The sequence below is a fragment of the Oncorhynchus masou genome, chromosome 20, assembly GCF_036934945.1.
Source record: "Oncorhynchus masou masou isolate Uvic2021 chromosome 20, UVic_Omas_1.1, whole genome shotgun sequence".
Classification (NCBI taxonomy): Eukaryota; Metazoa; Chordata; class Actinopteri; order Salmoniformes; family Salmonidae; genus Oncorhynchus; species Oncorhynchus masou.
Genome location: NC_088231.1, coordinates 30,973,414 through 30,986,685, shown reverse-complemented (window position 1 = coordinate 30,986,685; position 13,272 = coordinate 30,973,414). Strand labels below are relative to the sequence as shown.

Here is a 13,272-nt window from a genome sequence, read left to right as displayed (position 1 = left end):
GACTAAACAACTCACCGCACAGCGACTCGTCAGACTGGCTGAAGCAAACGGTTAGTAAATGTGTTGTCTGACTGTAGTGCGCTTTAGGGACTGGCCGAGGAGTAGGGTTGATCCGAAACGGCTGTGATATGTTGTCTGACTGTAGTGCGCTTTAGGGACTGGCCGTGGAGTAGGGTTGATCCGAAACGGCTTTAGGGACTGGCCGTGGAGTAGGGTTGATCCGAAAACGGCTTTAGGGACTGGGCGAGTTGTAGGGTTGATCCGAAACGGCTTTAGGGACTGGGCGAGTTGTAGGGTTGATCCGAAAACGGCTTTAGGGACTGGCCGAGGAGTAGGGCTGATCCGAAACGGCTGTCAAGCACCGAGCTAACACAGGCTCGCTTGTTAGCTACTTCCAGACACATAATAAGAGACCACCATTTTACTCACCCTAGCAAATCAAATCACATCACATCATATTTTATTGGTCACATATAGTGGGAACAAGTATTTGAGACACAACCGATTTTGCAGGTTTTCCTACTTCCAAAGCATGTAGAAGTCTGTAATTTTTATCATAGGTACACTTAAACTGTGAGAGACTGAATCTAAAACGAAAATCCAGAAAATCACATTGTATGATTTTTAAGTAATTAATTTGCATTTTATTGCATGACATAAGCATTTGATACATCAGAAAAGCAGAACTTAATATTTGGTACAGAAACCTTTGTTTGCAATTACAGAGATCATACGTTTCCTGTAGTTCTTGACCAGGTTTGCACACACTGCAGCAGGGATTTTGGCCCACTCCTCCATACAGACCTTCTCCAGATCCTTCAGGTTTCGGGGCTGTCGCTGGGCAATACGGACTTTCAGCTCCCTCCAAAGATTTTCTATTGAGTTCAGGTCTGGAGACTGGCTAGGCCACTCCAGGACCTTGAGATGCTTCTTACGGAGCCACTCCTTAGTTGCCCTGGCTGTGTGTTTCGGGTCATTGTCATGCTGGAAGACCCAGGCACGACCATCTTCAATGCTCTTACTGAGGGAAGGAGGTTGTTGGCCAAGATCTCACAATACATGGCCCCATCCATCCTCAATACGGTGTAGTCATCCTGTCCCCTTTGCAGAAAAGCATCCCCAAAGAATGATGTTTACACCTCCATGCTTCACGGTTGGGATGGTTTCTTGGGGTTGTACTCAACCTTCTTCTTCCTCCAAACACGGCGAGTGGAGTTTAAACCAAAAAGCTCTATTTTTGTCTCGTCAGACCACATGAACTTCTACCATTCCTCCTCTGGATCATCCAGATGGTCATTGGCAAACTGCAGGCGGGCCTGGACATGCGCTGGCTTGAGCAGGGGGACCTTGCGGGCGCTGCCGGATTTTAATCCATGACGGCGTAGTGTGTTACTAATGGTTTTCTTTGAGACTCTGGTCCCAGCTCTCTTCAGGTCATTGACTAGGTCCTGCCGTGTAGTTCTGGGCTGATCCCTCACCTTCCTCATGATCATTGATGCCCCACGAGGTGAGATATTGCATGGAGCCCCAGACCGAGGGTGATTGACCGTCATCTTGAACTTCTTCCATTTTCTAATAATTGCGCCAACAGTTGTTGCCTTCTCACCAAGCTGCTTGCCTATTGTCCTGTAGCCCATCCCAGCCTTGTGCAGGTCTACAATTTTATCCCTGATGTCCTTACACAGCTCTCTGGTCTTGGCCATTGTGGAGAGGTTGGAGTCTGTTTGATTGAATGTGTGGACAGGTGTCTTTTATACAGGTAACGAGTTCAAACAGGTGAAGTTAATACAGGTAATGAGTGGAGAACAGGAGGGATTCTTAAAGAAAAAACAAACAGGTCTGTGAGAGCTGGAATTCTTACTGGTTGGTAGGTGATCAAATACTTATGTCATGCAATAAAATGCAAATTAATTACTTAAAAATCGTAAAATGTGATTTTCTGGATTTTTGTTTTAGATTCCGTCTCTCACAGTTGAAGTGTACCTATGATAAAAATTACAGACCTCTACATGCTTTCTAAGTAGAAAAACCTGCAAAATCGGCAGTGTATCAAATACTTGTTCTCCCCACTGTACACATGGTTAGCAGATGTAAGTATTCGGCCCCCTTGAACTTTGCGACCTTTTGCCACATTTCAGGCTTCAAACAAAGATATAAAACTGTATTTTTTTGTGAAGAATCAACAACAAGTGGGACACAATCATGAAGTGGAACGACATTTATTGGATATTTCAAACTTTTTTAACAAATCAAAAACTGAATAATTGGGCGTGCAAAATTATTCAGCCCCTTTACTTTCAGTGCAGCAAACTCTCTCCAGAAGTTCAGTGAGGATCTCTGAATGATCCAATGTTGACCTAAATGACTAATGATGATAAATACAATCCACCTGTGTGTAATCAAGTCTCCGTATAAATGCACCTGCACTGTGATAGTCTCAGAGGTCCGTTGAAAGCGCAGAGAGCATCATGAAGAACAAGGAACACACCAGGCAGGTCCGAGATACTGTTGTGAAGACGTTTAAAGCCGGATTTGGATACAAAAAGATTTCCCAAGCTTTAAACATCCCAAGGAGCACTGTGCAAGCGATAATATTGAAATGGAAGGAGTATCAGACCACTGCAAATCTACCAAGACCTGGCCGTCCCTCTAAACTTTCAGCTCATACAAGGAGAAGACTGATCAAAGATGCAGCCAAGAGGCCCATGATCACTCTGGATGAACTGCAGAGATCTACAGCTGAGGTGGGAGACTCTGTCCATAGGACAACAATCAGTCGTATATTGCACAAATCTGGCCTATATGGAAGAGTGGCAAGAAGAAAGCCATTTCTTAAAGATATCCATAAATAGTGTCATTTAAAGTTTGCCACAAGCCACCTGGGAGACACACCAAACATGTGGAAGAAGGTGCTCTGGTCAGATGAAACCAAAATTGAACTTTTTGGCAACAATGCAAAACGTTATGTTTGGCGTAAAAGCAACACAGCTCATCAACCACAACACACCATCCCCACTGTCAAACATAGTGGTGGCAGCATCATGGTTTGGGCCTGCTTTTCTTCAGCAGGGACAGGGAAGATGGTTAAAATTGATGGGAAGATGGATGGAGCCAAATACAGGACCATTCTGGAAGAATACCTGATGGAGTCTGCAAAAGACCTGAGACTGGGACGGAGATTTGTCTTCCAACAAGACAATGATCCAAAACATAAAGCAAAATCTACAATGGAATGGTTCAAAAATAAACATATCCAGGTGTTAGAATGGCCAAGTCAAAGTCCAGACCTGAATCCAATCGAGAATCTGTGGAAAGAACTGAAAACTGCTGTTCATAAATGCTCTCCATCCAACCACACTGAGCTCGAGCTGTTTTGCAAGGAGGAATGGGGAAAAAATTCAGTCTCTCGATGTGCAAAACTGATAGACATATACCCCAAGCGACTTACAGCTGTAATCGCAGCAAAAGGTGGCGCTACAAAGTATTAACTTAAGGGGGCTGAATAATTTTGCACGCCCAATTTTTCAGTTTGTTAAAAAAGTTTGAAATATCCAATAAATGTCGTTCCACTTCATGATTGTGTCCCACTTGTTGTTGATTCTACACAAAAAAATAGTTTTATATCTTTATGTTTGAAGCCTGAATTGTGGCAAAAGGTCGCAAAGTTCAAGGGGGCCGAATACTTTCGCAAGGCACTGTACATATAAATATATGGTGAGCGATGGCCGAGTGGCATAGGCAAGATGCACTAGATGGTATAAAATACAGTATATACACATGATGAGTAATATAAGATATGTAAACATTATTAAAGTGGCATTGTTTAAAGTGACCAGTGATCCATTTATTAAAGTGTCCATTGATTGGGTCTCAATGTAGGCAGCAGCCTCTCTGAGTTAATGATTGCTGTTTAGCAGTCTGATGGCCTTGAGATAGAAGCTGTTTTTCAGTCTCTCAGTCAGTGTGCAGTGTGATGGCGATTGCATCGTCTGTGGACCTATTGGGGCAGTAAGCAAATTGGAGTGGGTCTAGGGTGTCAGGTAAGGTGGAGGTGATATGATCCTTGACTAGTCTCTCAAAGCACTTCATGATGACAGATGTGAGTGCTACGGGGCAGTAGTCATTTAGCTCAGTTACCTTAGCTTTCTTGGGTACAGGAACAATGGTGGCCCTCTTGAAGCATGTCTGTCCCCACATGGTCTGCCAGCTGGTCTGCGCATGTGTAACAGTATAACTTTACGTCCCCTCGCCCCGACCCGGGGGGGCGAACCAGAGACGCTCTGCACACATCCACAGTCACCCTCTAAGCATCGTTACCCATCGCTCCACAAAAGCCACGGCCCTTGCAGAGCAAGGGGGAACCACTACTTCAGGGTCTCAGAGCAAGGGGAACCACTACTTCAAGGTCTCAGAGCGAGGGGAACCACTACTTCAAGGTCTCAGAGCGAGGGGAACCACTACTTCAAGGTCTCAGAGCAAGGGGAACCACTACTTCAAGGTCTCAGAGCAAGGGGAACCACTACTTCAAGGTCTCAGAGCAAGGGGAACTACTACTTCAAGGTCTCAGAGCGAGGGGAACCACTACTTCAAGGTCTCAGAGCAAGGGGAACCACTACTTCAAGGTCTCAGAGCAAGGGGAACCACTACTTCAAGGTCTCAGAGCGAGTGACGTCACCGATTGAAATGCCACCAGCGCGCACCACTGCTAACTAGCCAGCCAGTTCGCATCGGCTCCACGTGCTGAGGACTCGGCTAGGGATGCCAAGACTGTGCAAAGCTGTCATCAAGGCAAAGGGTGACTATTTGAAGAATCTCAAATATAAAATATATTTTGATTTGTTTAACACTTTTTTGGTTACTGCATGATTCCATACGTATCCTTTGTCTAGGCCAGGCTAATTGATTAGCGGTATTTATCCTTTGTCTAGGCCAGGCTAATTGATTAGCGGTATTTATCCTTTTTATAGGCCAGGCTAATTGATTACCGGTATTTATCCTTTGTATAGGCCAGGCTAATTGATTAGCGGTATTTATCCTTTGTCTAGACCAGGCTAATTGATTACCGGTATTTATCCTTTGTCTAGACCAGGCTAATTGATTACCGGTATTTATCCTTTGTCTAGGCCAGGCTAATTGATTAGCGGTATTTATCCTTTGTATAGGCCATGCTAATTGATTACCGGTATTTATCCTTTGTCTAGACCAGGCTAATTGATTACCGGTATGTATCCTTTGTATAGGCCATGCTAATTGATTACCGGTATTTATCCTTTGTCTAGACCAGGCTAATTGATTAGCGGTATTTATCCTTTGTCTAGGCCAGGCTAATTGATTACCGGTATTTATCCTTTGTCTAGACCAGGCTAATTGATTACCGGTATGTATCCTTTGTCTAGGCCAGGCTAATTGATTAGCAGTATTTATCCTTTGTCTAGACCAGGCTAATTGATTAGCGGTATTTATCCTTTGTCTAGGCCAGGCTAATTGATTAGCGGTATTTATCCTTTGTCTAGACCAGGCTAATTGATTACCAGTATTTATCCTTTGTCTAGACCAGGCTAATTGATTACCAGTATTTATCCTTTGTCTAGACCAGGCTAATTGATTACCAGTATTTATCCTTTGTCTAGACCAGGCTAATTGATTAGCGGTATTTATCCTTTGTCTAGGCCAGGCTAATTGATTACCAGTATTTATCCTTTGTCTAGGCCCGGCTAATTGATTAGCGGTATTTATCCTTTGTCTAGGCCCGGCTAATTGATTAGCGGTATTTATCCTTTGTCTAGGCCAGGCTAATTGATTAGCGGTATTTATCCTTTGTCTAGACCAGGCTAATTGATTAGCTGTATTTATCCTTTGTCAGACGAATCGAAGGTGTGAAAACCGATAATACTGTTTGTGTTGTGCCTTGCTAAGTGGATGAGCTAATTTCTCACACCTCACCCCCATTCGGCTACTAATTCACGCCAATCCTTCCATCATGTGACTGTGATGGAGACAGAGGGAACTCAGGAGCTTCAAGTCTGCCAGGGATAAAGTGAACGAACTCTTCAAACGCCAACAGCAAAATTAGCTTTATGCTGCAAAATAGCCTACTTGGAATTGGTTAAGCCTGAACAAATAAACTATTCTGGTGGAATCTGTTAGATATTAGGTTTTGTTGTGGAATTGTTTCGATATCACCTGTTAGACACTGCTGCACTGTTAATGATTTTTAATAGGTCGAAAAAAGTTGGTTGAAAACACACTTGCACTTACGAGCTGGCTCTCGAATGAGCCAGGTCTCTGCATACTTAGGGATATGGCTGGGGGATAAACTATCTGTTAAAATGCATATTGACCAACTTTGTAAACGTCAACAACAAAATCAAGCTAGACTTCCTCTATAGAAACAGGAAATGTTTGTCCTCTACAAATAGAAGACAAAGTGTGCAAAGCTACTTTTATGTCTGTTACAGATTACGGGGATATTATTTACATGCTACAGCATCACGTCTCACTACACACACACACAGACAGACAGACACGTCCCACTACACAGACAGACAGACAGACACGTCCCACTACACAGACAGACAGACAGACACGTCTCACTACACGTCTCACTACACAGACACGTCTCACTACACAGACACGTCTCACTACACAGACACGTCTCACTACACAGACACGTCTCACTACACAGACACGTCTCACTACACAGACACGTCTCACTACACAGACAGACAGACACGTCTCACTACACAGACAGACAGACACGTCTCACTACACAGACAGACAGACACGTCTCACTACACAGACAGACAGACACGTCTCACTACACAGACAGACAGACACGTCTCACTACACAGACAGACAGACACGTCTCACTACACAGACAGACAGACACGTCTCACTACACAGACAGACAGACACGTCTCACTACACAGACAGACAGACACGTCTCACTACACAGACAGACAGACACGTCTCACTACACAGACAGACAGACACGTCTCACTACACAGACAGACAGACACGTCTCACTACACAGACAGACAGACACGTCTCACTACACAGACAGACAGACACGTCTCACTACACAGACAGACAGACACGTCTCACTACACAGACAGACAGACACGTCTCACTACACAGACAGACACGTCTCACTACACAGACAGACACGTCTCACTACACAGACAGACACGTCTCACTACACAGACAGACACGTCTCACTACAAACCTGCTGTCAAAATGTTTATTATGTCTTCAGTGTTGCCTTACAAACAGTAAAAACATGAACAGTCTTTAGTTGTTATATAACTGATAGTAAAACATGACTTGCAGCATTATTATGACTGTAGTGATGTAGATATGAAGCAGAGTGAAGCTTTAAGGATGTTAGCTACAGATACACACAGGATTAAACCCATCATAACCTATCACAGTGCTGCACCGTGGCCAGCAGAGCTCTCCTATTGGGTTACACAGGACTCAGAGAGTGATTGACAGCTAGAGGGGCCATTCAGAGAGGAGGTCTCTCCAGGTACCGCTCCTTCAGGGATCATCACCACGGTTACGCGTCGTCACCGCCACAGAGCAGGAGGGCGGCCTTACGGTAGTCACCAGAGGTATCTCCCTGGAACACACACATACAGAAGCAGACCATTATGTGAAGTCCATAGAGAGGCTGGGTAGAGGTAGGAGAGGCTGGGTAGAGGTAGGAGAGGCTGGGTAGAGGTAGGAGAGGCTGGGTAGAGGTAGGAGAGGCTGGGTAGAGGTAGGAGAGGCTGGGTAGAGGTAGGAGTGGCAGAGAGAGATACAGGTACAGTGAGAGGGAGAGACAGAGAAAGACTGTCTGATCAGAAACTAGAAGTTTTGGTTTTCCCCAGGCATAACGGGACCCATGTCATCCAAAAAGTTGACTCAAGTTTGCCAAAAAGCACCTGGAAGCACGTGGAAGCACCTGGAAGCACCTGGAAGCACGTGGGTGATCATCAAGACTCTTGGAGGAAAGTAACAGATGAGCGTAACTTTTTGGGATGACATGGGTCCCATTATGCCTGGGGAAAACCAAACAGTGCATTCAACAGTAAGAACCTCACACCAACGGTCCAGCATGGTGGTGGTAGAGTGATGGTTTGGGGATGCTTTGCTGAAGAGCAGCAAGACAAATGATCCACACACAATCAAGTCTACATGAAAATGGTTCAAAAGCAACCAATTTGATGTTTTGGAATGGCCTAGTCAAAGTCCAGACCGAATCCCAACTGGGGTGTTGTGGCAGGACTTGAAACGAGCAGTTCATGCTTGAAAACCCAAAAATGTTGCAGAGTTAAAGCAATTCTGCATGCAAGAGTGGGCCAAAATTCCTCCACAGCGAAGTGAGATACTGATCAACAACTACAGGAAGTGTTTGGTTGGAGTCATTGCAGCTAAAGGTGGACTGATCAACTACAGGAAGTGTTTGGTTGGAGTCACTGCAGCTATAGGTGGACTGATCAACTACAGGAAGTGTTTGGTTGGAGTCATGGCAGTTATAGGTGGACTGATCAACTACAGGAAGTGTTTGGTTGGAGTCATTGCAGCTATAGATGGACTGATCAACAGCTACAGGAAGTGTTTGGTTGGAGTCACTGCAGCTAAAGGTGGACTGATCAACTACAGGAAGTGTTTGGTTGGAGTCACTGCAGCTATAGGTGGACTGATCAACAACTACAGGAAGTGTTTGGTTGGAGTCATGGCAGTTATAGGTGGACTGATCAACTACAGGAAGTGTTTGGTTGGAGTCATTGCAGCTATAGGTGGACTGATCAACTACAGGAAGTGTTTGGTTGGAGTCACTGCAGCTATAGGTGGACTGATCAACAACTACAGGAAGTGTTTGGTTGGAGTCATTGCAGTTATAGATGGACTGATCAACAGCTACAGGAAGTGTTTGGTTGGAGTCATTGCAGCTAAAGGTGGACTGATCAACTACAGGAAGTGTTTGGTTGGAGTCATTGCAGCTATAGATGGACTGATCAACAACTACAGGAAGTGTTTGGTTGGAGTCATTGCAGTTATAGATGGACTGATCAACAGCTACAGGAAGTGTTTGGTTGGAGTCATTGCAGTTATAGGTGGACTGATCAACTACAGGAAGTGTTTGGTTGGAGTCATTGCAGCTATAGATGGACTGATCAACAGCTACAGGAAGTGTTTGGTTGGAGTCACTGCAGCTAAAGGTGGACTGATCAACTACAGGAAGTGTTTGGTTGGAGTCATTGCAGCTATAGATGGACTGATCAACAGCTACAGGAAGTGTTTGGTTGGAGTCATTGCAGCTATAGATGGACTGATCAACAACTACAGGAAGTGTTTGGTTGGAGTCATTGCAGCTATAGATGGACTGATCAACTACAGGAAGTGTTTGGTTGGAGTCATTGCAGCTATAGATGGACTGATCAACAACTACAGGAAGTGTTTGGTTGGAGTCATTGCAGCTATAGGTGGACTGATCAACAACTACAGGAAGTGTTTGGTTGGAGTCATTGCAGCTATAGGTGGACTGATCAACTACAGGAAGTGTTTGGTTGGAGTCATGGCAGCTATAGATGGACTGATCAACAACTACAGGAAGTGTTTGGTTGGAGTCATGGCAGCTATAGATGGACTGATCAACAACTACAGGAAGTGTTTGGTTGGAGTCATTGCAGTTATAGATGGACTGATCAACAGCTACAGGAAGTGTTTGGTTGGAGTCATTGCAGTTATAGGTGGACTGATCAACTACAGGAAGTGTTTGGTTGGAGTCATTGCAGCTATAGATGGACTGATCAACAGCTACAGGAAGTGTTTGGTTGGAGTCACTGCAGCTAAAGGTGGACTGATCAACTACAGGAAGTGTTTGGTTGGAGTCATTGCAGCTATAGATGGACTGATCAACAGCTACAGGAAGTGTTTGGTTGGAGTCATTGCAGCTATAGATGGACTGATCAACAACTACAGGAAGTGTTTGGTTGGAGTCACTGCAGCTAAAGGTGGACTGATCAACTACAGGAAGTGTTTGGTTGGAGTCATTGCAGCTATAGATGGACTGATCAACAGCTACAGGAAGTGTTTGGTTGGAGTCACTGCAGCTATAGGTGGACTGATCAACAACTACAGGAAGTGTTTGGTTGGAGTCATTGCAGCTATAGATGGACTGATCAACTACAGGAAGTGTTTGGTTGGAGTCATTGCAGCTATAGATGGACTGATCAACAACTACAGGAAGTGTTTGGTTGGAGTCATGGCAGCTATTGGTGGACTGATCAACAACTACAGGAAGTGTTTGGTTGGAGTCATGGCAGTTATAGGTGGACTGATCAACTACAGGAAGTGTTTGGTTGGAGTCATTGCAGCTATAGGTGGACTGATCAACTACAGGAAGTGTTTGGTTGGAGTCATTGCAGTTATTGGTGGACTGATCAACAACTACAGGAAGTGTTTGGTTGGAGTCATGGCAGCTATAGGTGGACTGATCAACAACTACAGGAAGTGTTTGGTTGGAGTCATTGCAGCTATAGGTGGACTGATCAACTACAGGAAGTGTTTGGTTGGAGTCATTGCAGTTATTGGTGGCACACCCAGTTATTGAGTGTAAATTACTTTTTCACACGGGAGCGTTGGGTGTTGCATAAATGTGTTTATCAACAATATGCTAAATAAGAGAAAATCAGAAAGGATGCAACTAGTTCTGTTTTTGTAAATGTGATTTCAGTTTTTAAATTGGTTTATACATTTGCAAGCATCTCTAAAAACCTGTCTTTGCTTTGTCATTATGGGCTATTGTGTGTAGGTTGATGAGGGGAAACACTATTGAATCCATTTAAGAATAAGGTTGTAACATAACAACATGTGGGAGAGAATCAAGGGGTCTGAATACTTCGCCCTGTATATAGTCAATGGTAGGCTTCGAGGGGACTCCTATGGTAAGTACACCCATAGCTCATCTCTGGGCATCTCATCTCTCTCATCTGTAGACTACCTTATCACTGACCTCAACCCAGAGTCTCTCAGAGCGTTCACAGTCAGCCCACTGACACCCCTATCAGATCACAGCAAAATCACAGTCTACTTGAACAGAGCTATACTCAATCATGAGGCACCAAAGCCAAAGGAACTGAGTAACATTAAGAAATACTATAGATGGAAGGAAAGTAGTGTGGAAATTTACCAAAAGACAATTAGACAACAACAATAATGAGAGAGAGAGAGGTAGAGAGAGAGAGATTCAGTATATACCTGTATAGCAGAGTGCAGAGACAGAGAGAGAGAGATTCAGTATATACCTGTATAGCAGAGTGCAGAGACAGAGAGAGAGAGAGATTCAGTATATACCTGTATAGCAGAGTGCAGAGAGAGAGAGATTCAGTATATACCTGTATAGCAGAGTGCAGAGACAGAGAGAGAGAGAGATTCAGTATATACCTGTATAGCAGAGTGCAGAGACAGAGACAGAGACAGATTCAGTATATACCTGTATAGCAGAGTGCAGAGACAGAGAGAGATTCAGTATATACCTGTATAGCAGAGTGCAGAGACAGAGAGAGATTCAGTATATACCTGTATAGCAGAGTGCAGAGACAGAGAGAGAGAGAGATTCAGTATATACCTGTATAGCAGAGTGCAGAGACAGAGACAGAGAGAGATTCAGTATATACCTGTATAGCAGAGTGCAGAGACAGAGAGAGAGAGATTCAGTATATACCTGTATAGCAGAGTGCAGAGACAGAGAGAGAGAGAGATTCAGTATATACCTGTATAGCAGAGTGCAGAGACAGAGAGAGAGAGAGATTCAGTATATACCTGTATAGCAGAGTGCAGAGACAGAGACAGAGAGAGATTCAGTATATACCTGTATAGCAGAGTGCAGAGACAGAGAGAGATTCAGTATATACCTGTATAGCAGAGTGCAGAGACAGAGAGAGAGATTCAGTATATACCTGTATAGCAGAGACAGAGACAGAGAGAGAGATTCAGTATATACCTGTATAGCAGAGTACAGAGACAGAGACAGAGAGAGATTCAGTATATACCTGTATAGCAGAGTGCAGAGACAGAGACAGAGAGAGATTCAGTATATACCTGTATAGCAGAGTGCAGAGACAGAGACAGAGAGAGATTCAGTATATACCTGTATAGCAGAGTGCAGAGACAGAGACAGAGAGAGATTCAGTATATACCTGTATAGCAGAGTGCAGAGACAGAGACAGAGAGAGATTCAGTATATACCTGTATAGCAGAGTGCAGAGACAGAGAGAGATTCAGTATATACCTGTATAGCAGAGTGCAGAGACAGAGAGAGATTCAGTATATACCTGTATAGCAGAGTGCAGAGACTGAGAGAGATTCAGTATATACCTGTATAGCAGAGTGCAGAGACAGAGACAGAGAGAGATTCAGTATATACCTGTATAGCAGAGTGCAGAGACAGAGACAGATTCAGTATATACCTGTATAGCAGAGTGCAGAGACAGAGAGAGATTCAGTATATACCTGTATAGCAGAGTGCAGAGACAGAGACAGAGAGAGATTCAGTATATACCTGTATAGCAGAGTGCAGAGACAGAGACAGAGAGAGATTCAGTATATACCTGTATAGCAGAGTGCAGAGACAGAGAGAGATTCAGTATATACCTGTATAGCAGAGTGCAGAGACAGAGAGAGATTCAGTATATACCTGTATAGCAGAGTGCAGAGACAGAGACAGAGAGAGATTCAGTATATACCTGTATAGCAGAGTGCAGAGACAGAGAGAGATTCAGTATATACCTGTATAGCAGAGTGCAGAGACAGAGAGAGATTCAGTATATACCTGTATAGCAGAGTGCAGAGACAGAGAGAGATTCAGTATATACCTGTATAGCAGAGTGCAGAGACTGAGAGAGATTCAGTATATACCTGTATAGCAGAGTGCAGAGACAGAGACAGATTCAGTATATACCTGTATAGCAGAGTGCAGAGACAGAGACAGATTCAGTATATACCTGTATAGCAGAGTGCAGAGACAGAGACAGAGAGAGATTCAGTATATACCTGTATAGCAGAGTGCAGAGACAGAGAGAGATTCAGTATATACCTGTATAGCAGAGTGCAGAGACTGAGAGAGATTCAGTATATACCTGTATAGCAGAGTGCAGAGACAGAGACAGATTCAGTATATACCTGTATAGCAGAGTGCAGAGACAGAGACAGATTCAGTATATACCTGTATAGCAGAGTGCAGAGACAGAGAGAGATTCAGTATATACCTGTATAGCAGAG

General features: G+C 44.0%; 1 protein-coding gene across 2 annotated transcripts in view; it reads right to left on the bottom strand.

Annotated features, from left to right (window-relative positions):
- Window positions 1–7,226: 7,226 nt before the first annotated feature.
- LOC135507251 (annexin A5-like) overlaps window positions 7,227–13,272 on the bottom strand; it is a 32,625-nt gene continuing 26,579 nt past the window's right edge. For both annotated transcript variants that reach the window (XM_064926847.1, XM_064926848.1), the window contains exon 13: window positions 7,227–7,621. In XM_064926847.1, the coding sequence (XP_064782919.1) occupies window positions 7,559–7,621 (63 nt within the window). In that variant the 3' untranslated portion in view covers window positions 7,227–7,558. The remainder of the gene's footprint in view (window positions 7,622–13,272) is intronic.